The sequence below is a fragment of the Microtus pennsylvanicus genome, chromosome 5 (genome assembly GCF_037038515.1).
Source record: "Microtus pennsylvanicus isolate mMicPen1 chromosome 5, mMicPen1.hap1, whole genome shotgun sequence".
Taxonomy (NCBI): domain Eukaryota; kingdom Metazoa; phylum Chordata; class Mammalia; order Rodentia; family Cricetidae; genus Microtus; species Microtus pennsylvanicus.
In genome coordinates this window covers 113,282,812-113,307,530 of record NC_134583.1, presented here as the reverse complement: position 1 = coordinate 113,307,530, position 24,719 = coordinate 113,282,812, and the positions used below count along the sequence as shown (strand labels likewise).

At 38.9% G+C, this 24,719-nt stretch overlaps 1 protein-coding gene across 1 annotated transcript; it reads right to left on the bottom strand.

Annotated features, from left to right (window-relative positions):
* Positions 1-11,816: 11,816 nt before the first annotated feature.
* Positions 11,817-24,719, bottom strand: LOC142851410 (lipase member N). The gene is made up of 9 exons (XM_075975257.1): positions 24,606-24,719; positions 23,927-24,044; positions 21,040-21,238; positions 19,360-19,469; positions 17,368-17,504; positions 15,274-15,420; positions 13,708-13,779; positions 13,117-13,188; positions 11,817-12,050 (listed from the first exon to the last, which is right to left on the bottom strand). The coding sequence occupies exons 1-9, from the start codon at positions 24,717-24,719 to the stop codon at positions 11,817-11,819; spliced, it is 1,203 nt and encodes a 400-aa protein (XP_075831372.1).

Sequence of the window (24,719 nt, the reverse complement as noted above, 5' to 3'; positions counted from 1 at the left end):
TCTTATGTAACAGAAACCGGTAGTTCTGGTGAGATCGTGTAGGTTCCAAGAGCAATCTTTCTCAACTGGAGCTGCTTGCCCTCCAGAGGGAGGATATTTGGCAAGGTCTGTAGAAATTTGGCTGTCATTGCTAGGGGAGTGCTGCTGGCATCTAGTGGTAGAGGCTAGAGATGCCACTAAGCACCTTAAAATACCCAGGGCAGCCCCACAGCAAAGAGTGTAGCTCTCCCAAAGGTCAACTATGCCAAACAAGTAGAGAAACCATGGAGACATGGCATTCTTTGTTTACAGATGTATGAAAAACATAAGCTTTCACTTAAAAATTATAGTAAAGTTTTGTCAGTCAGTAGTGGTATCTGCTGACAAATCTTCCTCAAGTTGTCATTGGGACCTATTGTTTGTTTTCCAATTTTAAAAATGCTGAACTTTTTATGTGCCTGGTGGGTACCTGTGGACCTGTGGCCATCAGAAATGTTCATAGTTCAAAGATTCTTATATGCAAACCTAAGACTCAGATCACATGAACTAGGTTTACAGAGATCATCAATTGGAAGGTGCTGTCTGCCAGCCAATGCCACTCACCCATAGGAATAGGCTTTACATGTAACATCAGTGCATGCGCATGCATGCGCACATGCACACACATACATAAAAACACACATATACACACATTACATCTAACTGCAAGAAAACTTTGGTCAAGAATTTGTTAACTTCAAGAACCTTAGAGCAATGCTTGCTCTCTTACCTTGTAAAATCCAAGTTGTTTGAAGATTGTAATTATTTAAAAGTAACTACGAGAGACTGGAGATGTGGCTCGGTGGTTAGGAGGTCTTGCTGTTCTTGTAGAGAACCTAAGAATGGTTTCCAGCATCCATGCTAGGCAGCTCACAAGTGCCGATGACTCCAGCTCCTTGGGACCTTATGCTTCTGGTTTCTTTTTGCATTCACATGGAAATTAAATTCACACCCACAGCCCAATCCATCAATCAAAGGTAAAATCAATATTGAAAAAATATAACCAACTATGACTGCAGCTGTGTTTGTGCAGATGGTATCATATCAGACAGTCAGACAAAGTGGACCATTGGTGTCTGTGCCAGGCGGTTTGCAGCATGCTATCATTTGGAACTCCACCTCTTATTCTGGCTACTCCTAAAATGGTCATCTCTATCACTATATTTCCTAATGTGTGACTGTAATGCATTTGGATGTTACATGGTGCATTTATTTATATTAGCTGCTTTCTACTTACTTGTCCTATTCATGCTGAAAGCTGTGGAATATTTTATTTGAAAATGTTGTTTCTAAAATGTTGAAAACGGGGATTATGGTTTCTATAATCCTCCTCTGATATTATGTCTAAGTGCTTTAGTAAATTAGAAAATATTGGTTTCTTTGCTGCACTTTGCTTTTTTTGGACATTTTGAGGTGGGGTATCCAATGTTAAGGGATTATTTTAGTTCTGGGAAGAGAGCCAGACTCAGGTGGCTTCCAAAGTTAGTATGTAGGAGAATTCTGAAAGCAGCACGGGGCATCACAAATCCTTAGGAAGAGGGCCAGGTGCTGGGTGGTTACTGCGGTGCCAGGTACTGCAATCTTCCTAGCTGGCAAGAGAAATATATGCCACTCAGCTGTGCCTTCAGCCTGATTTTGCAAGAGATGAAGATATAGGACTGAGTAATGCTGTGGCTGGCAAGGACCTGGCAGAGCAACTAGTTCATTTTATAGGTGAGGAGCCCTGGGCAAAGTAAAGGAAAATCATTTGCCCAAATCACTATGAGGAGCTTGAGCTGCAGAGAGACTGGTGTGAGCAAAGGGAAGGAGGGACTGAAAGGGAAGATGGAGAAGTAGGAAGCAAGGCTCTCTCATTTTCCTAGGGTTCAGGGACTCCCAAAGGCTGTTCATTTTCTCACACCAAGAGCGCTAAGCAATGTGTATATCTTCAGTGACTGCTTTCTTCTTGTGTGCTCTGTCTTCTGATGCCCTGGCACGCCCACTTCTAGAACACATCAGCAGGCTGCCTACCTCATCCTGTCACTAGCACCGACAGACTCCATTTCCCAAAGCTCTTTTCAAAGGGCCTTGTTTTACTGTCTGGAATATGACTGGTATATTTTCACACCAAGAAAAATGCAGCAAATTCTTAATCACATTGATATATCCCAGAAAAAATAAAACACAAAATTTCACAAATTTTAACAATAAAAAAACACCCTCAATGATCTTAAAAATCTGGAGGGAAGCTAATTTCTCCTTCACCTTGTTGATCTTACAAGCTTGTAATTATACCTAATGAGTGATGGTGTATCAGGGGCCAGGAAATAGAAAAGATGCTGCATGTTACTAGATCTTTCTTTCCCTCCCTCCCTCCTTTCCTTCTTTCTTTCTCCTCTCTCTCTCCCTCTCCCTCCCCCCTCTTTCTTTCTTTCTTTCTTTCTTTCTTTCTTTCTTTCTTTCTTTCTTTCTTTCTTTCTTTCTTTCTATATGTGTCCGTGGGTAGAGCAGACTAGACCAGGCCAGGTCAACACCACCCCCTTTTTGAGACAGGTTCTTTCTTTGGTCTGGAACTTACTGATTTGGGTGGCCAGTAAGCCCCACAGATCCTCCTGTCCTAATATCCCTCAGAATTACAATCACTGGCATATTATATGGGTACCAGGGCTCAAACTCAAGTCTTCATAGATATACAGCAAGTACTTTCCCAACTGAGTTATCTCTGTAACCTCATCATTGGGTTTCTTTAAAAAAAATTTGATTGATGGACATGGGGGATAAGCACAGGAGTATGCATATGTTTGGTACGACATGGCAATACTGACTGAAGCCTAAAGCCACAGGATTCTCCATCAAAGAAATCTACGTGGAAGAGACAACAGAGGACAGTGAAATTGAATAGACCTGGGTTCAAACGCCTTCCTCTAGTTATGGGTTCTTGGAAGATTTGTTAATTTTTCACTGTACTAAATTCATAATTTAATATATATATATTTAATATATATATAATTCATATAAAGCAATGGCTTTATAGTATGGTTGTAAAACCAAAGGAAATTATGTGTGTAGAGACGCACAGCATAGTTTCTGGTTCACCGAAGCCAGTTTATATGTTGTTACCATTCATTGTTGTTATTGTCATTGTCATTAGGCGAAGCATCAGCTGTGGGCTGGGGGGATATTAAAGAGCAAGCTGACTGCTCAACACTCTCTACCTTAGATTTCAGATAAGCTATGATAAGGAGAATGGGTCAGGTGACCCCAATAACAGATCACAGCCTGAAGTAGTTTTATTTTCTAAGATATCAGCCTGGCCTAGTGAGCATCTCATTTCTCCACTTAGCAATCTGTGTGGAGGAGCAAGGCTGGCTTCTTAGGTCCCTTGTCTGTAGGGATGAAATCATCTAATCCAGTGTTGACTGTGTGTTCCAATACAGTTTTCTAAAAGACAAAGATACTTTGCTGTGCCGAGGATTGTTTACCCGCTGCATTTTGGTCAAATGGGAACATTCTGAAAGTAGAATTCTTTAAGTGAATGTAAATGCCCCTTGGGGAAAGGTTCATCACTCTTCTGCCTACTTAAAGAGTTTTACCGGTTCAAGAGCCCTGCTTCCTTCCCGCTTCTCCCCCTATACACAGTCAGATACAATACAAGACACAAGATGAAAATGGGCAGACATTGCCACCTATTCCACATAGTATGAAATCAACATAGTTTTCTTTCTTTCTCCAGAACAGGTTGCCATTTATTTACTGCTCTATTCTCTCAAATATACAATTAATTCACTTAAAAATATGGATCACAATGTATATTTTTATATTTGTAATGGGGCACTTGGAAATACGTCCTCCAAATTCTAATATTTGTAGTTGAGAAATATATTGTAGAAGCCACCATTGTTAGCAGAAATCTTTAAAAGGAAAACAGCGAAAAACTGGGGAAAAAAATCACAGATGGCCAGCCACATTGGTCAAAAGGCTACACAGAGATGGGGCTCTCTAGAAGCAGAAGGATGTACAGGCACAACCTACCTTGACAGAGAGTCCCTGTGTTCCTGAAGGCCTGGTTCAGGAGTGGAGTCTTCTGCAGTACAGAGTGAGGTAAGGAGGACTCAGGACATCGGGTGGGCAGCGTTTCCCTTCAATCATCCATCGCCATAACAAACAGCTTCACTGCCTCAAGCCAAAATTCCTCTAAGCCTGCTTTAATAGACTGGGACCATTATTTCTGTCTGCGGAGACAGTCTCCTCAGCAGCGTTTAATTTTCATGTGTAGGGTGTTCACCACTGAGGCTCCGAAGGTTTGTCGCTGATATCTGAATACAGTACTCAGCTTTCCGCTACTGCGACAAATGCCCGTGATGATCAACTTGCAAGAAGGGAAAAGCTCCCAGTTTGGGGAGGTTCTGTCATTGGTTAACCTCACCGCTTGTGGGACTTCTGTGATGTGTATCGTTATGGTAGGAACGTGTGGCAGAGATTCTTACATCATGCCCCTGGGAAACAAGAGGAAGTTGTGAGGCATCCAGGGACTCCTTCAGAGGCACAGCTCCAGTGACTAACTTCCTCCTACCAAGTCCTACCTCTTAAAGATTCTTTCCCAAAGCCGTCTATTCCCAAAGCCGTCTCCGGCTGGTAACCAAGCCTTGAACACAGAGACCTTCAAGATCTAAACTGCAGTGTTGGGCAGGGTACGAGACAGCATAGGACTGCATGGCGTGACAATTCACCTCCACATGTTTAGTTTCCTGTGGCTGCTGCAACGAATACCACAGATGTGATTTAAATGCACAGACATTTATTCTGATACATGGTGGAGGTTGTGGTTCTATAATCAAGGTACCAGAGGGATCTGGAGACTTCAGGTGAGAATCTACTTTCTTCCCTTTTCCAGCTTTTTCTCCTAGGAGATGGTTTTCTCTCCCTGGCTCTTAACCCACAACTCCAATCCTGGCTCCATTGTATCTTTCAGTTCTGGCTTTGATCTTCTTGTCTCCACCTCTTAAGGCTCCTATACTTACACTGGGCCAATGTAATCTCAAACCCAACCCAATCCCTCAAAATAGGGTGACCTCATCATCTCAGCACCCCTAACTGTCTAAAGGTACCTTTCATATGTAATGTTTTACATGTAAACACAATATGCACCCTCATGTGTGATGTGAAAGCGCATTTGTAATCGAATATTCACAAGTAGAAAGATATGGAGATTGATATGAAAGGATGCAGAAAATATTCTAGAAGTGGTAGAGGGAGAAATTCTGTTGGTAACACCCTGTTTACACTTACGGGGCAGCTAGTGAAGGTGTTTGTTGTATTGTTTTCTACACAGTTTTTTATGTTAGAATAACTTTTCTTTGCAATGAAAAATGCCATTGTTTGGAAGAGAAAGAACATGACCAAGATAAAATACACAGGAAAGAGTAATACACAGATAGAGATACTACAAGCTAACATGCACATGACTGAATATCCTAATAAATGCCAGCAACCCTGAGAAGTAGTTTATCACTAAACCACAGAGACAACCCAATGGCAGATGCTCAGCAAATGAAGTAGAGAACTGATTTTCCTTGGACACATGAGATCCAAGGGCTGAAACGAAGAATGGACACACAGGTATTTAAATACATGACATAGACCATGTAAGTTGGAAAAAACCTACTAGTGTGGGGTGGAAAAAGATCATGGTAAAATATAATTTCAAGGAGTTTACTTGAACAGCATATGCATAATAATTTTAATGATAAAACATAAAATATACAATCATATAAACCAATACATAATACTTCTTAAAAAATTACAACAGGTTATCTAAATATGAGTTCATAACAATTCTGACTTCAGATTTCTTTGCTGTAATGTCAAAGCCCAGAAGGCAAATGAGAGTCTGCCAACTTCTGAAGAAAAGGTGTTTTGTCACTTGGGCACCAAAAGACGTGCCAGGAATATACACTTATCAAAATTCAATACGTTTTCCTTCTCCAAAAAATGTAAAAGACTGAGAGATATGGGAAAGATAGCAGGGAATAAAAGGTAAAAGCTAAAGACAGAAATGTAGGTATGTATTAAATTAGCATAGAGAATTTAAGAACTCTGTAGTTACAAATCTTCATAATATTTGCATTTTCATAATCTCTAACACTTATGCATCTTATTTTATCAGAAAAGTAGCCACAGTATTATACCATACAAATCCTAAGCCAAATGTGGTGATGTACACAATCTTAACCTTTGGGAGACTAAGGCAAGAGGGTTGTGTTTAGGGACAGCCTGGGCTACATATAGAGACAATCTCAGAAAACCCAGACTCAAACCAAAATCAAACCAAACAAAATTAAAGCAGAAGGCCATTCTCAGCTTCTATGTATCCCCATATCAAAGCTCATGGATTGCATGGTAATTTTCCTTCTGCTCCACCCCAGTTCTTTATCATTACCCTCTGTTCTTGGTGATCTAACTTCTGCATCCCACACTGTTGACATGACCTCACAGAGGCATGATTGGATGGTGATCTTTAGTAGTTTTCAGGAGACTCTTAGGTAAGAGTTGAATTTCATAAACATAAAAGATAGATTTTTAAAAGGGCTCTTATTGGTAAAACATATAAAAATTAGGTGCCCTTCAAAATAAAATTAGCTCTCTGGTCTTAGTCAATTGATTTGGTTATCAGAGTAATTCACACACAGGATGGTATGGTACATAAATGTAGAAGGTAGTTAGACAAAAAAGGGTTGATTGACTTCAGTGTTCTTTACTTCAGTGATGCTCAACCTTCTTAACACTGTGACCTGTAGTATGGAGCACGGGGGCCCCTTTGTTCCATCATGCCCTGCTAGCTTAACCCCCAAAATAACCACACAGAAATTGTATTAATTAAATTACTGCCTGGCCTATTAGCTCTAGCCTCTTATTGGCTAACTCTCACATCTTGATTAACCCATTTCTATTAAATATTATATCACCACGTGACTGTGGCTTACCAGCAAGATTCTAACCTATGTCTGTCTCAGGCCAGAGATTCATGGTGTCTGCCACTCTGTCCTTCTTCCCAGAATTCTGTTCTGTCTTCCCCGCCTACCTGAGATCCGCCCTGAGATAGGCCAAGGCAGTTTCTTTAATAACCAATGAAAGCAACGCAAATACAGAAGGACCTCCTATACCAGTGACCCATTAGTACAGTTCCTCATGTTGTGGTGACCCCAACCATAAAATTATTTTTGTTATCACTTCATAAATATAACTTTGCTACTGTTATGAATTGTAATGTAAGTATCTGTGTTTTCTGATGCTTTTATGTGACCTCTGCAAAAGGTTAACCCACTACGACGTGGCAACCCCTATGTGGAAAACTCATGGAGCATGTATATACACTGCTGCCAAGACCAAAGAAGTTTTAATAGTGAAGACTATTTTAGCTATAGACAAATAATCCATATGCACAATTTAGTTAAGAAAATACATGGGTTACATTTAATTTCATGTGTTCTTAAATTTAATATTTTAACCACCTTCCCCTGGACAACTGTACCATATCTATAAAGACATGTAAAATTGTGTAAAATATAATAGACATTATGTTATTATCATGGAACCCTGAATTTTTTTGTATTTATTTTACCAAATCATATTTTAAACTTATTTACTAAAATGACCTAATACTCATCGTGTCCATTGTATAAAAGGCATTGTTTCATTTTCATGTGATTTTCATGGTGATCACTGTCACACTTCAGTGCTCATAAAAATGTGACTGGAAAGCTGGTTTTGAGAGAAGAGTGCCTGCAGCAGCCAGCAGCTTGGGGACTTGCCAGCAGGTCCCAGAACTGGCATGGTTTCTTTCAGAGAGTGCAGCAAGAAGGGATGGGCCTGTCTCAGTTGTACATGTTTGTTCATGATCTGCTGTTGGTCCTTTTTACTTCGCTTTCTGTGCGGCAACCAGAGTGACCTTTGTAGCAGTCTAATGAACGGGTCCCCTTTTGATGACACCCTCAGCACCTTCCTGCCTTGCTTCTAAGACAAAGGGAAACCCAGGCAGTGGTGGTGCAGGCCTTTAATTCCAGCATTCGGAGGGCAGAGGTAGGGGATTTCTGAATTTGAGGCCAAGCTGATTTATACAGTGAATTCCCGGAAGGTCAGCGAAGGAAGAAAACCCTTTACATACACACAGCATTAAACTTAACTGGGCCTCTCTTTCTACCTCCAGCTCAATTCCTCACTATGTTCTCATTTGTCAGTTTTTACAAAATATTCAAAAATATACAAAATTCTATTAAAGGGGTACTTCATACTAAACAATAAAATCTCCCTATGGCTACAATATAAAGTTGAATTATAAAGTTCATGTATTCTTTAAACCAACATTTCTACATCATTGTACTTATACTATAGATAGAAATAATGTTTACATAGTTTATTTATATTATAGATACAAATGACATCTACATGGACACATACACAATATTCTTATATTTTCCACTACGTAAAATTACAAAAGATTCTAACCCATTTAAATCTCTGTTAATAATGAATTTGAGGTAGTTACAATGATGCTTTGGATGATGAGCTGGTTGGGATAAATTTAGTGACCAAAGATGAAGGTAAAGAAAAGCATTTACAGAATGCTACAATTGGGTGATTAAAATTAAGTGGATAACCTAATTTTTAAGGGTGTTTGTGATATAGTCATGGAAAGATGTACAAAACACATTGCTAAGAGCTGTTGTCATGGAAAGAAACAACATATAAACAGAGTACAGGAGATATTTAATTTGTAGTCTATTTTGTAATTTTATCTTTTGCACCTGAGTGTGGTTGAATGAATTCTTTTTCTTAATTGCTCACTCCTGGCTACTTAATTACTTTTGTGCCCTGTTATTTGCAGTCTTCCATGGTAGATGAGGTCAACTACCCATTCTGTGGGATTAGGCTTGGTCATATGACCTGAATGAGCCCTGTGAAGGCAGTAGGGGTTTAAGTGAGCTACTGCGGCTTATGCCTTCTTTTCTTCTGGGATTTATCACGAAAAGAATAATCCCAAGAGTTGTTCCTTCGAGGAAGAAGATATGCAGAACAGACTTGAACCTACCCTATGACTTTGAACCGAAATCCAAGAGATTTTATCCAGAAGCAGACAAACTTACCGACTTGTAAACATGTAAAAAAAACTCTGCCGCTGGAAGCCATTGAGTTGTTAATAATAGTTTGCTCCACTGTGTTGCTTTAATAGGAATTCTCCTAACTTAGCACTCTTTAATCAGGTTTCTGTGATAATGAGGTTTTACTGTATTCTTATAAACCATGTTCAGTGCCTCTGTTGGAGTCTGGGGAGGCGAGACCTCCTGGTGAGGAAAATAGGGTCTCTAGCTTGGGTGAAGACCTAACATTCCAGTAGAGCTGGTTCAACCACTTTGGCAAGGGAGGTGTGCTCACCTTAAGGCATGCTAAAGAGATGGGAGGAAAAATTAGGTGTTCCACAAGGTACTGGGCGTTTCCTTTTCAGAATCCCCAACCCTAGAGTAGAAATTCAAGGGTTGAAGTCATACCGGGTCATATAGGTTTGCCTGTTTGCTTTTCCAAACTATTCAGAAAGCATATCTTTATCTTTTTTCCTCTTTGTTTTTAAATCATGCTTTCCTTTGCACTTTGGTCTCTCTCTCCTCCATGCACAATAGTTTGAATTTCCTTATTCTTTCTCTAAAGCTTCCTTCTTTCCCAAATGGTTCTCATGCCAGCTTGAGTAACTGGCTTTTCCCTTCTTGCTTCCTTTTTCCTCTGGGAAGTAGTTGAGGTTTTACTACTGGCCCACCCTATGGTTTTTCTTCTAAACTCTAATAAAATGTCCTGGTGTTTCCATTTGTGTCTGTTCTTAAATTATTTTATTAATGAGACTAAGAATGCACAAAGGGGGCCCTGGTTTTCCCCTTGTATAGATTCACCACTGTCAACGGCTAGTAGCCCACTCATTCTCTACAACCACACACTTCACTATGCCTGCAAACTGAATCTTATGCCTTTAAAGCATTCTCAAACACATGTGGTCTCTTAGACTTACTATTACAGTTGAATCATTTCATTAATGTGTGGTAATTTGATGAAATGGGTGTGTCGCATGTGTGAAAACTATATTGGACTCTTTGAAAAGCTCAGTAAAGTTCCTGAAATTGCATTTAGTTAATTATTTTCAAAAGTAAAAATGTAAAACTATTGAAGGTTATACACTTAAGTTGAATTCTCTAATGTTTGATGTAGTCACCACATTTTATAAATACTGCAGTTAACATAATGATAAATTATGAATATTTTATTGGTGTGGTTAGATGGTAGGTAGGCAGCTTCTGAGAAATGTGGTATTACATGCAAATACTAGTGTTCTGCCTTACCTATTTTAAGTTCAATTAAACTGTATCATTTTTCTATGATTCCCTGAGGACCGCTAACAGTTTTTCTTAATTGAATCTTCATAGAAGGTAAGGGACTCTTCCAAGTTCACACCATCCAGGAATACAAGAGCAGATGATAAAACTTTATGCTACTTCTTTCTCTCTATTAAATTCTATAATCAAGGTGCAGAGCCTTTTAGAGATGGAAATAGAGCTATTTTATTCATTTATCTATTTACATTTCTATATATGTGAGACACTGTGTTGTGCATAAGTGTGTCACACACTTGTGTGTAAGTGGCGGTTGTCTGTGAGAAGGTATTAAGGTCAGAGGAATGTCAGGTGTCCTACCTACTCTATTACTTTCTAACCTACTGCCTTGAAGCAGGGTCTCTCAGTGAACTTGGAGCTAGGTTGGAGGCCAGCAAACCCCAGTCATCCTCCTGTCTATTCCCCAACACAATTCTGGGGTTGCAGGCATATGCAAACACACTCAATTTTTTCATTTGAACTCAAACTCCATGCTTGCACAGAAAATGTTCTTATCTATGGAGCCATCATCGCCTTAGTCCCAAGGAGAACTTTCTTTTTTTTCTCTCCTTCTCCCTTCCTTCCTTTCTTCCTTCCTGCCTTCCTCTCTTTCTTTTTTTCTCCTTTTTTCTTACACTTCGTTTCAGTTCTAAACTAGGCTTTCTGTTTTCAGTTAGCCTTATTAATTTATCCTTGTTTCAGTCATTGTCTTATGTTAGTTTTAGTAATTAACAATTCATTTTTAGTTCATTTCCCCAAATAAACATCTGCCAGTTTATAGCATTATAATAGGCATCTGAAAAACACAAATTTAATAGTTTTCCATTGTGCTGTTTTTTTTATGGGTTTGTTGATGTGAACTAAGATTTGTTTTGTGCTTTGTTTATAATGCCTTCCGGTCAAATTTTGACTTCAGGTATGACAAAGTCACAACCGCATAATGTGTACTCCAATGGCTGCCTTGATCAAGTTTTTCTCTTTAGGCCACATTCTCATGCCTACATTTAATTCTTTGAAAAAGAGGAGAGCATATATATGAGGTTCAAACACAAGACTTTGTGCATGCTAGGCTAACACTCTACCACCTGAGGTACACCTTCAGCTTCTGAGAAAGTCTCTTTTAACAAGTCTCTCAATTATACCTTTAGCAAAGAAATGTTCGCTAGATTATATTGTCTTCATAAGAGAGTCTGCTTCTGATCTTCATCAAGGAGATAACACCCTGGAATTTCAGAGTTAGACATTTCTTTGAGAAGCACAAGTCATCATTCCTAGGTGGAGTACTGAGACTCAGGAACACTTCAACAATAGCAAGGGAATGCTGCAGACAACCTCAACATTCACCAGCGTTTTTCCTAAAGCCATCCATGGGCTTGGAAGCACATTTTGACTGAAAATGATCTGGGTTTAGAGATATTCTCTCATCAAACCTATGATTTTACTATACAGTCTTTGAGGGGCATCAAGGCCCCAGACAAAATCAAAATGGTTCCAATCTGGAAAGAGTTTGAAGTAGCGTAGATTTGTAACTTGGGGAAGTATCCTGGCCACATCTTGAGGTGTTATGAGGACATCATGTCCACCAGCCCAAATGGCAGTGGGCACCTTCATGGCTGTCAGGTCATAGATGGGAGGGCGAGTCTGAGAGAGACAAAAAGCAATCATGAAAGACACTCTTCATTAGCAGCATATGAACTTGAAATAACAGAAAGCCTGCAAAGTGAGTATCTGCTATGAGCATAAATAACTCTCTTAGACAATGAGAGAGTGAAGGGTGAAAAGTTCCCACACAATGAATGGTCCCTGCCTTCAAGGAGTTTGGGAAGGAAATGCACAAGGAAAGATAGCTAGCTAGACACTTAGATACAGACTTTTAAGGGAGTTGGGTTTTGACAGTTGTGGCGGTTTGAATAATAAGAATGACTCCCATAAACTCATATATTCAAAAAATTGGTCATCAGTTGGTGGAACTGTTTGGGAAGGATTGGGAAGGGTGGCTTTGTTGGAGAAGATGTATTGCTGGGAGTGGACTTTGAGGTCCACTAAACCATGCCCAGTGTCTCTTTTTGCCTATGACCGTGTCTCAAAGTGGGAGCTTTCAGCTACTGGGAAAATTGGAGGGCCTCAGGTTTAAAAATAAATAAGAACTTGGCTTTTTGTAGAAAAGCCAATTTAAAATTCAGCACCAATGTGTTTATTTCACACTTAGAAGTCCAATCCCTACTGTGAGAAAAGTGGCTAACGGCTTATTAAGAGCACGATGCTAAATGAGTCCACAGTTCTGTGTCTGCTTCCATCAGAACTGTGGATGTATTTACCAGCATACTAGTTAAGATTCTTGTGAAACAATTTCCATTATTAGGCACCCTTCAAATTTTTTGTTTCAAAAACTTTTTAGTGACATTGGTTGTTTCTTATGTAATTTAAAATAAAGAAGCAAGAATAACAGGTGTATAAAGCTAATATACATGCTAAGAAAATCAAGATAAAATATTAATATATCTAACACCTCTAGGTAGAGAGAATGCAAGTAACTTACTCTCTTTTTTGTATGATTCTTTTATTTCTAACTACAAAGTTCTGCAGACTAATAATTTTAAAAGTCTCAGTATAAATATTAGATGTGAGCATATAGAATTCTTCTGCCTCCAATAATTCCCCATTACAATAATTTCCCACCCTATCCTGGGGGCTCCGAGTGGCTCACCTGGTTGTAATGCTTCATATTTTCAGCTTCACTTCCCCAGTCATAAGCTCTGAATTCATCAGATCGGTAAAGCTGCAACCAAAGTTTTAGAGAGGAGATTCAGGGCAAGAGTCATGAGAACTACAGTAACGCTTAGAGAAATAACCAAGTGCGGAGGGAAAAGGGCTCTGGGTTCTCAGAAGGAAGAAAAAATCTTATCAAGACAGAGAATGTTGTCCAATAGACAGACAAAGATGGGTTTCCTTGGTTTGAAGAAGAAACACAAGGAAAAGTAAGCCCCATTAGACAGCCAAGTCTCAGACACTTCTCTCTTGGAGGAAACTTCAACTCATTTCAGGGTGCCCTTTACTGAGGCTGAATGCGTATTTTACCAGCTCTAGTCTAAAATGGGATTGATTTGTGTTACACTTGCTCTCCACCATAACACTCTTTCTCCTCAAGTCCAGGCAAATGAGTATTTGAAGAGGCAACAAGAGCAAAAACAGAGACAGCTTCGAAGCTTCTAGAGATAAGCCCGTTGCAAGAGTGAAGTATGACCTTTGCCATTAACTGGGACAAGGATGGGCTGACTTTCCGTGAGAAAGCTGTTACCTGTTTTATATGTAGGATGTTCTGGATCGACGATCCCGTGGGAGCATGTGACATGTACACATCCAATCGACTCTAGGAAGTTAAAAACAGCCATTCAAGGAAATGAACGATGTCTCTCAGAAACAGAGGCCAGTGAAGAGTTCCTAACAAATACTGGTGTTTTGAAAAAGACAGGTGAACCATCCCTATGAATATGTGCCTATGTGAAACATCTGACTGTGAGCAGACCTAGGGTGACACGGGCATGGGTTTCCTCAGGGAAACAATCTGCACTGTCTGAATCTTGGTGCAGGTGAAACAGCCAAGGAAAGAGTTATGTGCAAGCCCAGGAACTGTGTATGTAGGTAGGTACAGGTGTGGTGTGTGCTAAGCAGACATGTAGGTTGACAGAGATACATCACAGATCCTGGGGTTCAGGACCACATTTTGTTAGTTATCATCTTTAGAACTCTGGCCAAATCATTTAATTTGGGCTTTATTTTTTACCTACAAATAAATATATTAACTTAGTAGATATGAAAGGGCACACCTTTAATCCTAGCACTGGGTGGTAGGGTAGGAAGCAGAGGCAGGAAGATCATTATGGGTACAAGGCCAATCTAGGCTACAGTGTGAGGCTATGTCTCAGAAAACCATAGAAACAAATACACAAACAGACGAAACATCATGTTATCAACCTGCTAGGTTCCTGTGGAGAGAAAACATACTGCAAGAATAAAGCTGGAATCCTTTCAAAGATTGCTTTAATCTTTGTGGAGATCATAGAGGCAAAAATGATGGAGTCAAATAATGATACCTGTACCTTAGATGTTATGATTCATATTCAGGGAAACTATTAGGCATTCTGACTTCTGAACAAAAAGGCCTTGATCAGTGGCTCCTCGTGGCTGTAGCCTTTAACAGCACAGGGACGAGATGGATGGTGAGCAGTTCTTTAGGAACTGGCTTCATTTTAACTGACTCATATTCTTTCTAATTAACGACTGGCAAATTCTCATTAGACTATACTAGGGATAGCTGTGCAACTACTCTGAAAATTTAGACTCCTTCTTCTTGAATTCTCAGTAACAGGAGAAATTAATTGCTAATAAAACAGAACTTTAATTTCTTCTTCAGAAATTTCCTTCCCTTCTGTGCTAGACTTTCCATATTAAATAGTTAATTTTCCTTGAATCCCAAATCTTGAGTTACTGGCTATACCAACATAATAAGAGCACTGCTTACTCAAACTTCTCCTTTCCTAGAATTCTATTTTTAGTTTAATTTACCAAAATGAAGTAAACTGAAACCACCTTAGTCTCAGCTGCTCTCAAGCATGTGGGAATATTATTAACACTTATTAGAAAGTATTCAGTCTCCTAATTTTGAAAGACAATGGAATGAGTCTTTCCTTCCTCTTTCCTCATGTTCATGATCTGTTGACATACCTAATCCTTCATGCATATCAAATATATGCCTTCAAGGGCTTGCAACGCCTATGCATTTATATAATATAAGAGATAAATAATAAAAATGAAAGCTGAAATTTTTTCAAGCATCAAAAGGTTACTTAGTTATTATACATACCATATTCATATTTTTTTTGTTGAATCCAGCCCACAGGGACATAAACTCACTACACAATGGTCGGAGTAGCTTTTTGTTGCAGATTTTGATGTAAGATGCCTTTGCCTTCTTATCTTCTAAAAAGAAACCTTTGGTACCAAACATATGCTAGGAAAATAAAAAAAAGAATATCCTTTTAAGATGTCTCCTTAAGTTCTTTGATATTTTCTTAGTTATAATAATGAACCAATTTGAGAATCCATTTGCATTTATTTTCTATAGTCAAGAAGACAACAAATAACTTAGGGGAGGGGCAGTAGGCATCTGTTTCCAAATACAGAAGGTCATAAATTGTAGTAAGCAGGCTTTGACTCCAAGTTCACTTCTCCATGGTAGATCTCTTCTGTAATCTGACTAATCAGTGATTTCTAAGTTTCTCATTCAGTGGTAAGAAAGATGAATGAGGTTTTCATTTTAAGATGAACTATTAAACTGTTATACTGAACAGGAAGGACACGAAGGTCTTATCAATATTTTTCATATATGTATTATCTGTGTATTTCTGTCCTAAACTAACCATTCTTCATGATAAAAAATAGAGAACAAAATACCAAAGAGAATTTGGTGCTAGGCATCAAATACCACAAGGACAGCACGTGAAAATATCCTGGGCTTGTGAATGTAAGCTAAGGCAGATCTCCTGTGTAGTCTAGGAACTGCACAGAAAATCAGTGGTGAGGGAGTCAGAGAGCTAGGTCTTAAAGAGGCAGGACCTCTGACAATAGGGAATGCATATAGAGAAGACACAAAAATCAGCCTCACATCTGGTGTATGTAAAAAGAGCAACGTGTTTTACAAAACTGATATATTTATAGATGGATGTTCACTTAACAAACTAGTTTAGTCAGCTGAGTGTGGTGGTCCAGGAGTTAGAGACAGAAAGACTGTCATACTAATTTAGTGAGAGTCTCAAAAGATCAACAAAAGAAAGAATGGGAGAAAGAGAGGGAGAAAGGGAGGGAGGGAGGGAGGCATGAAAGAAGGAAGAAGAAAAAAAGGAAGGAAGGAAGGTAAGCAGACAGGTGAACAGACAGACAAGAAACAGATTGATTCAATCAACCCTGCCCAGATGTAGATAGTAGTCAAAGCTAACCGATGACAACATGTTTTGAAATTGTTAAATTCCCTCTGCTCAGAGTAAACAAGGCAATGAAACTGGTGTGTAACCAGTCATTTGACCATAGGAAAATAGCTTCCATGTGTGGAAGGCATGCTCACTAATGTGCTCGCGTCCTTGTGCTCACTAATATTCCCTTTCATGCCCACAAATCCATCCCAAAGCCGTCCCAGAGCAGGGCCTCATCTTCTTTTGCAAGAATTATTGTGATTATCTAACTTTCTGGTTTCACTTTTGTACAAACTCATTTTTATAATCATTCCAAACTCAAAGGACAATATCAACAAATTATTAATATTATGCTTCAAGAAATGCTATTTGTAGCCATGACAAAAAGATACCAAGACCAACAGAAGATAAAACCAAAACAACTCTCGAGGGAATGGAATTACAAATCCACAATTGCTAATTGAACAATTATTTTTCAGCTTAAAAATTAACAGTATTTAAATGAATACTCTAAGATATTGAAGGGCTGTACTAAATCTAGGTGTTTTAATAGAATAGAGTAAGCTTTCGTATGGAAAAATGCATATGAGTAAAGGTTTTCTAATGTCTAACCACGACATTCACCATCATACCTAATTTGAAGAAGGTCTTCCAATGGGATATTGAGAACCCACTGAGCCACCCAACTAAACAGAACAGAAAAATGTATGAGTTGTCATATTGGTTTTGGACTCAGCTCAACTGAAAGTCTATCCATGCCTCTCAGTAAGTCACTGAATTTAGCAAATTATATATGGTACCTATAGAGAATATTGACATGACATACACACACGGGAACACATACACCCTCAGGTACTTTCTCTTGGACGCTGATTTCTATTGATTTTGCCTAATGTTCCAACCTCTCTTTTATACAGATTTGAAAACAATAAGGATCTATGATATAAAGTGAGATCCTGAGAAAAATTTTGGCAAAACAAGGAGCCTACCTTGATTATGGATTTTGGAAGTAGAAAAAAACTGGTAAAAATGCTTGTGGGATATTTGAATGAGATCACGGGACCCAAGGCAAAATTCATTTTGATTCTTTGTGCCACTTCAGGCATGGTGGAAAAGGCTACAAACCCTGGGAGAATAGGAGACAAGACAATCTCATGAAAATTAGATATACTCACGCAAAATTTCATCAATGGGACTGAGTGGGATCCTGTTCTGCCGTGCTTTGTCTTCCTACTGCACCAATCTTGGAGATGAATTGGAAAGGTTCGCTGAGTTGTTCTGCCAAGATGATCCAACCTAAGTTCTAGCTAGCCACAAGTCCATACTTTTTCTGATACTGTTCTGAGCCACTTAACTCATTTAGGGGAAATGGTAGTAGCTGGCGGGTAAAGGAGGATCTGGTAAACTATAGAAATGGCACGTATGTGCACATATGTGTGATGGTCGTCCTAAATTCTAAGATGCTTGGTGAGTCACAGTGCTTCTAGAAGTAAACAGCCAGTTCACAGACACAAATGAAACAGTTCTTTCTGCAGTTGTTTGCAGGTGCACAAACAAGCTTTCTTGCTTGCTTGTTTTTGTTATTGTTAATGTCGTGGGTGTCTTGTTGGATATTCATACCCCACCCACACCATTTCTAGCTTCCCAAAGTAAAGATGTTTCCCTTCGGTCCTCAGTGATCTCACTGAGCAGATTAGTTTCCCAAGATGCATTGCTGTGTCTGTGCTGGAAATACACTCACAAACACACATAAAAATACTGAAATGTTAACACTATTGAGGCCGTGGAAATTAGCTGACCACTGACACTGGGCCAGGTAGACAGCTTGCCTTCAGAGGATGTTTGGAAATGCATGGAGGTTAGTTGTTTGGTTGTTACCCTTTATGGACGGACATTTAGATGCTAGAGTCAGGGTTAACAAACAACCTAACAACCTCAAAATTTTTCCTCTCCCAGGCTTAGAAAATGCTATCAGCATGAAGAATTGATCAGCATCTCCTTCTGGTGATAAATAGTAATGGCAGTAATGAGTATACTTGAATAACGTGGAAATCTTATGATATTTACCGTTTCTTGCAGTTTTGCTCATTTTAAAATGCCACAGCTTCTCACGACTAAGTCTCCTAAACTTGGAAATTTCAGTGGAAGATCAGGAACAAATTCAATTATTTGTCAATATAATTTTTTAAATTTTTGCTTTGGAACAAGAGCATTGATTTCTTTTCAAAGCGTCTGGGCAAATCTTGGGCTGGGTGTGTGGCTCAGTGGTAGGGTCCTTGCGTAGAGTATCTGAGGCACTGAGTTCTAGCCCCAGTGCTGTAGAAAAAACAAAAAAAAAACCTAAAAGAACCAACTGTCTAGGAAATCCTAATTTTACATTTAAAAATAGAGAATAAGTTATATAAATTTTTATTTTCTAAAAGATATTTTGTAAATATTGCATCATATATATAGTTATCTAGTTGATTTACTAGAGCAAGTTTTTGTGTTTCAATTCACAAACAAACGTGACCAAGTAGGTTCAAATTACACTTGCGCCCTTGCTTTTAACTTACTTAACTTGTATCTGGGTTGTGATGTGCATGTGCCTGATGTGGATTCTTCTGTTTTTCTGATTTGCTGGTTTGTCTTGTTGATTTAAGCTTTACTTTCTCAGCATAAAAGAAGCATTTGGAAGCCTTATCTTTCGAATTACCTCCCTGGGTTTTGCACATGAACTATTTCTGGAGACTAATGTCACCTGGACAGTTGTGTGTGTGTGTGTGTGTGTGTGTGTGTGTGTGTGTGTGTGAGTGAGTGGCCGTGGCCCCAAGTGAGGTTGGTTGGGCCCTTCATATTCATAACTCTTGGATTACAAGTTCACAGGTCCTTGGGAGGTTTATTGTCAACACAGGACAGAGAATGAAGGGCAATATAAATAGCAAGCAATTACTTAGCTCCAACTGTGTTTTGACACCATTAACCCTTGTAAACAAACATACCTATTGTAGTGCCGAGTGAATGTCCAATGAAGTACAACTTCTCCTGACCTGTTTTCTTTACAATGAAGTCTATTATTCCTGGGAGGTCATATTTGGCCATTTCATCAAAACTGTAAAATGAAACAACATATAAATACATACAGCTTTAGTTTTAAAACTCAGACACTTGCTTGATTCTTTCTCACACAGGAGCTCTGTGCCACCTACATATTCGGGGTGTGTATCGTTATGCACCCAGTTAAATTGAGACTATTGCCTCTCTTTGTGCAGTTTTTCTGTTTATTTTCTGCTAGCAGGGATGACTGCACGAGAAACACACTCTCTCAAGTTCTGTATTCTCTTTTCTCGCACTCCTCTTTGCTCCCCTTTCTTGCTTTCATTCTCTGTTTTGCTTCTAAGTTCCCTATGGTATTGATGACTGGTATTCAATACCTGCCACTGTTGTCATTTGTGATCCTACCATTTGCTAGCTGAGCAACATTAGGGAAGTTATCTAAATGTTATGATCGCAAGTATGTCCCCTTGGAAAATGAACAGGGAATCCCTGGTGTATAGGGCTGCTGTGGGGCTTAGATTGTATGGAAGAAATGACTTGCCTGTTAGTAGGTACTTAATCTGATGTCATTGTTAGTACTTCTGCTGTATATATAGACATATGTATTTATATATATATATATACATACTCATGTATATGTATAAATAATCAATATTCTATAATATCAATACCAAAATTCTACATTCATTTAGCATCCATTGAGGAGAACAAAAAGGACCATATCATATTAAGAAAAATCCAGTATCCCATGAACTTGTAAAAAGTACACATAAGGGAACCAATAAATTGATAGAACCAAGTGTGAGAGAATTGTGGTACCTTACAGAGAATCAACTCTATGCTTTCTGCCAAAGATTAGAGAAACAAAATGTTTCCTAAATTTTGTCCCTCCGACAGCAGTAGCTCTAACAATTTATTCCTCTCTTTTTCTCCTCCAGCCCTGTTTGGGGAGTGATGACTATGGGTTGGTACAAAAAATGATACGTTCTCTATTCTAACAGCACAATTCAAGTTAACTTGGTCCTTTAAAAGGGGAGTCTATGAGGGACAACCGTGTCTTCTAGTGACAAAAAAACACTTCTACCGAAGTAAATTGTCAGAGTATCAAAACTTCTTATTAACTGCTTGTTAGCATTTTTAAAATGTCACATTGGAGTTTTCCCTAAAATAGTATACTATATAATCTTTTTCCCTTCCCTTCTCTGGGTCTCTTTTTTTCCTAGTTGCTGTCTATTTATTTGTTATTTTAAGTATAGTCATGTTGTTTTAGCAAGGACTGAACTACAGCTGGTCTAGAATTCACAATATAACCCAGGAGCCTCTAACTCATGGAAATCCTCCTGCCTCCTCAGTATTGTCATTACAAGCATAAGACACCATATTCTGGCAGTATGGAAATGATTACCATTTCTTTAAATAAATATAACATGCATATCATTTTTCAAAATGGATTACCTAAGAGAAAACATTAGCAAAAAGTACTAGCAGAATTAATTCTGCTTTTTCCTTTGGATATATTGAAAACCATAGGGGTTTTATAACCCCAAATATTATGTATTAGCCATGACTTTATATTTAGGGAAATACCTCTAATTTTCCATAGATTTTTCTTAGATACAGTTTACCTAAAAGCCCAGAATTTCTCTTCATTTGCTGAAAGAGTTTTGTGTCTTCTTGACCAAGTGTTTCCCCGACTGTTTCCCATCCACACATCATAACCCGCATCTGCTAAGAGGAACCCAAGGCTTCCATTGGCAAAGTTCTCAAGCCAATAGGCATTGTCTGCAAACAAGGCATGCTGCAGATACACAACTGGCCGGGGACCTAGAGGACAGGTGTGAAGAGAGAGAGCAAGAGAAATTTATAGCCAAGAACAATATAGAAACACATGCACACACGCGTGCACACACATGCACACAAACATGCACTTATGCACACATACACACATGCACACACACTCATGTACACACATGCACGCACACACACACATGCACATGCACACGCACATGCACACACACACACATACATGCACACAGAGCCTACCTTTCCCCGTTTGTCACTTGAGTATTAGTTTAGAGTATTAAATCCATATCTCCAGCTGCTGGAGTACAGATTATACCATGATGCTGAGCTGACTGGTGTGCACGAAGCATCTTCTTGACTTCTTAGAACAATTTAAAAAGTAGCTTCTATTTTGAAGAATGTTTTACAGGTGTACAAACCAAGTTTTAAATAGTTAAATAACTTTCCTAAATGGTCTCCTTAGTCACAAGTTTCAGAACAGTAACTGAAAACTGATTGGGTCTCATGTCAAGGCACACATCTGTGATTGCTTTGTTCTATTTGTGGTTACCTGTCTATAACAGGTTGGCTTGCAATTTTTCAGCACTACCATGGTACAAATCAATACATGTTCAATATAAACCATACTTCAATTGCAACTGTGATTTTTCTCCCCCAGGGCTAGAAGAAGAAATATGATCTTTCTAGATGCCACACAAGGCAGCCTTATGCCTCACCTCCTAGACAGTCATGGGATTGATCACAAGTTCCTTGTCAAATGTTTACCCTGTTCCCAAGCTTTTGCTCACTGGGGAGCATTTGCAAACTATGACAGTAGAATAAGCTAGACGTCCTTCTGCCCAATCCCAGGTTTACAAGTGTTGGAGAATATTACTTTAAGATGTGCTACCTATGTTTATGCTGTGGAACTTTTGTTTAATGATGCAAAGATGTGTTGCATTCTTTTATATTGCATTTGTTTGACTCTATGAACTTGCGTTACTTTCCTCATCTAAAACACCTGATTGGTCTAATAAAGAGCCGAACAGCAAGCTGAATAGCAAGACAGGAGACAGGATGGGTGGCGCTGGCAGGGAGAGTGAATAAATAGGAGGGGAAATATGGGAAGAGAAGAGCAAAAGGAGAAGGAAAGGAGGACTCCAGCAACCAGCCACTCAGCTACATAGCAAACCACGGAGTAAGAAGTAAAGAAAGGTATAAAGAAATAGAGAAATGTAAAAGCCCAGAGGCAAAAGGTAGATGGGATAATTTAAGTTAAGAAAAGCTGGATAGGAACAAGTCAAGCTAAGGCCAGGAATTCATAAGAAAGAATAAACTTCTGCATGATTTATTTGGGATGTGGATGTCAGGTTTCCAAAAAGCAAAGAGCAAAAGACTAAAAACAAACAGACAAAAACCAACATACAAGGGAGTGAATGTTCAGTGAAGTGAGAGAACCAGGGCTATTGATGAAAACAAAGCAAAACAACAAAACTCCCAAAGCAGCAGCAGCAATTAGCATATTACTTTAATGACTGAAAATTTAGGTCCTGGAGTCTGGCTACCAAAATTGAAATTCTGGTTTTGTCACTTGTTGTTTGCATGACTTTGTGCCTGTTTCAGAAGATGCCTGTCATCATCTGTAAATGGAGATGGTTAGTGTTTGCTGAGGGTTTTAAGTGATTAAAAATATGTAGAATGCCATAGCTAACAAGTGGTTTTGAACGCCACATCTTTTCATAATTAATTCTCCTTAAATTTATTTCGCTAAAATTCTTTGCTCCATAGCTTTTCCTTCCTCAAGTTTGTTGCCTGGCTTAATAAAAGACAAAACTGAAAATAAACAAGATCCAGGATGCTCTAATTTGAAATGAAGGTAACAGTACATTGTTTTGAGTATAGCCATCACCTAGAATAGATCATCTATTAAAATGTATTTATTAGTTTCTTGACATTTAAGTCTGACTTGGAAAAGTATATTCTGTATGGGAGAATTGCCCACATAATGCGTTGAATTTTCATCTGAAACCCTCAAATCGCATACTCCTGTCTGAGAGGGGCAGATTGTACAACACTGTGATTCTGGTGGTTTTGGCCGCCACCAGATGGAGGAGAAGAGGCTGTGGGACCAACATGGCAAACAGGTGTCAATGAATAGTGCCCCCCCTCCTTTTAACTTCTTTTGTTTACACTTATTTTGTCCTCTGCATGAGCTAGCTGCAATTAATTTAGAGTGTAATTTCCTTGCTTTTGCATGTTTGGCTCTTTCATTTCATGAACTGTCCCTTTGATCATGGCTGCCTGAATTAATTCATTGAGAAAGCTTCAGAAATGCACTGTGATTCAACCCTGTGGTAATAGAAGAGACTCACTGATTTTAGAGGGATCAGAAGAGACACCTTTGGGTATCCCACTGGACTCGACTTCATTCTGCCTGGCAAACCTTTTGACTTTTGATTTGGGAAACTGTCTTTCCCAAGAAGCCAGCAATGAGTTGATAAAAGTAGACTCTACCTGAACATTCACACCTTAGGAGCAGGTCTGACTTTCCTCAGCAAGATCTGTCTTTCCCTTCGAGTCTTTAGAAAAGTGGAGGGAAAATAACGAGCCTCCTTGCCAGCCATTAAAAGAGCATCAAAGTGACTCAAACTGATTTGAACAACTGGGTCTCTCTCCTGATGGGTAGCTATTTCAGTCATGCGTCTTTCTCTCCAGGAGACACATCTGTACCTGTCTGCTCAGTCTGTCCTCTCCCATGAGGAATCCTGTTGATGGCGAGAATGTAGCCATCTGCGGTGGTGACTTCATACTCTTCACTGGGGTAGCCGTTATAGGTGATGATTTCACTCTGTCATAGACATAGAGTTATTGGCAGCTCCTCCTCTCAGGAGACATCATAAAGAACTAGACAGTGTGACTAACAAGTTTATGTGCGTGGATTATATGAAATCTATAGCTGTAGGTAGCTGTAAAAGTAAATTTATTATGTGAGGTCTTCATAAAAATAAACAAAATGCAAGAAGGTATCTACTAAAATATTGGGGGCGGATATTTAGCATTGACCTATCTGACTAGAATACATTTCCTTGTTATTTGTCTTTTGAATTTCCTTTTGGCTTTAAAAATGGTAAAATTACATGCCACAAGAATACTATCTTGAATTATTCAAATGTCTTTAAAGGTATGAATTTAAAAGGGTGATTGACGAATACAAAAGACATGACACATTCTACTCCTTAGAGCTAGAAAATATCAGCTATTAAGTCAAAGAAGCCGATTTATCAGTCTGACATTTGAAAAAAATGTTAAAAACTGTTTATATCATCCAAGCTTTTTTCTATAGCCGGGCTGGGCCTTTTACAATCCTACCACCCAGCAGTCCATTTTATCTAAAGCTGCTTAAACTTACGGCATTCATCCACACTTCAGGATTCACTTCATTGTCAAAATCCGAGAGTCCACTATCACTTAAAGTTCCACGTATCAAACAGGCTGTTGTTAAGAATAACCACCTCATAGGCAT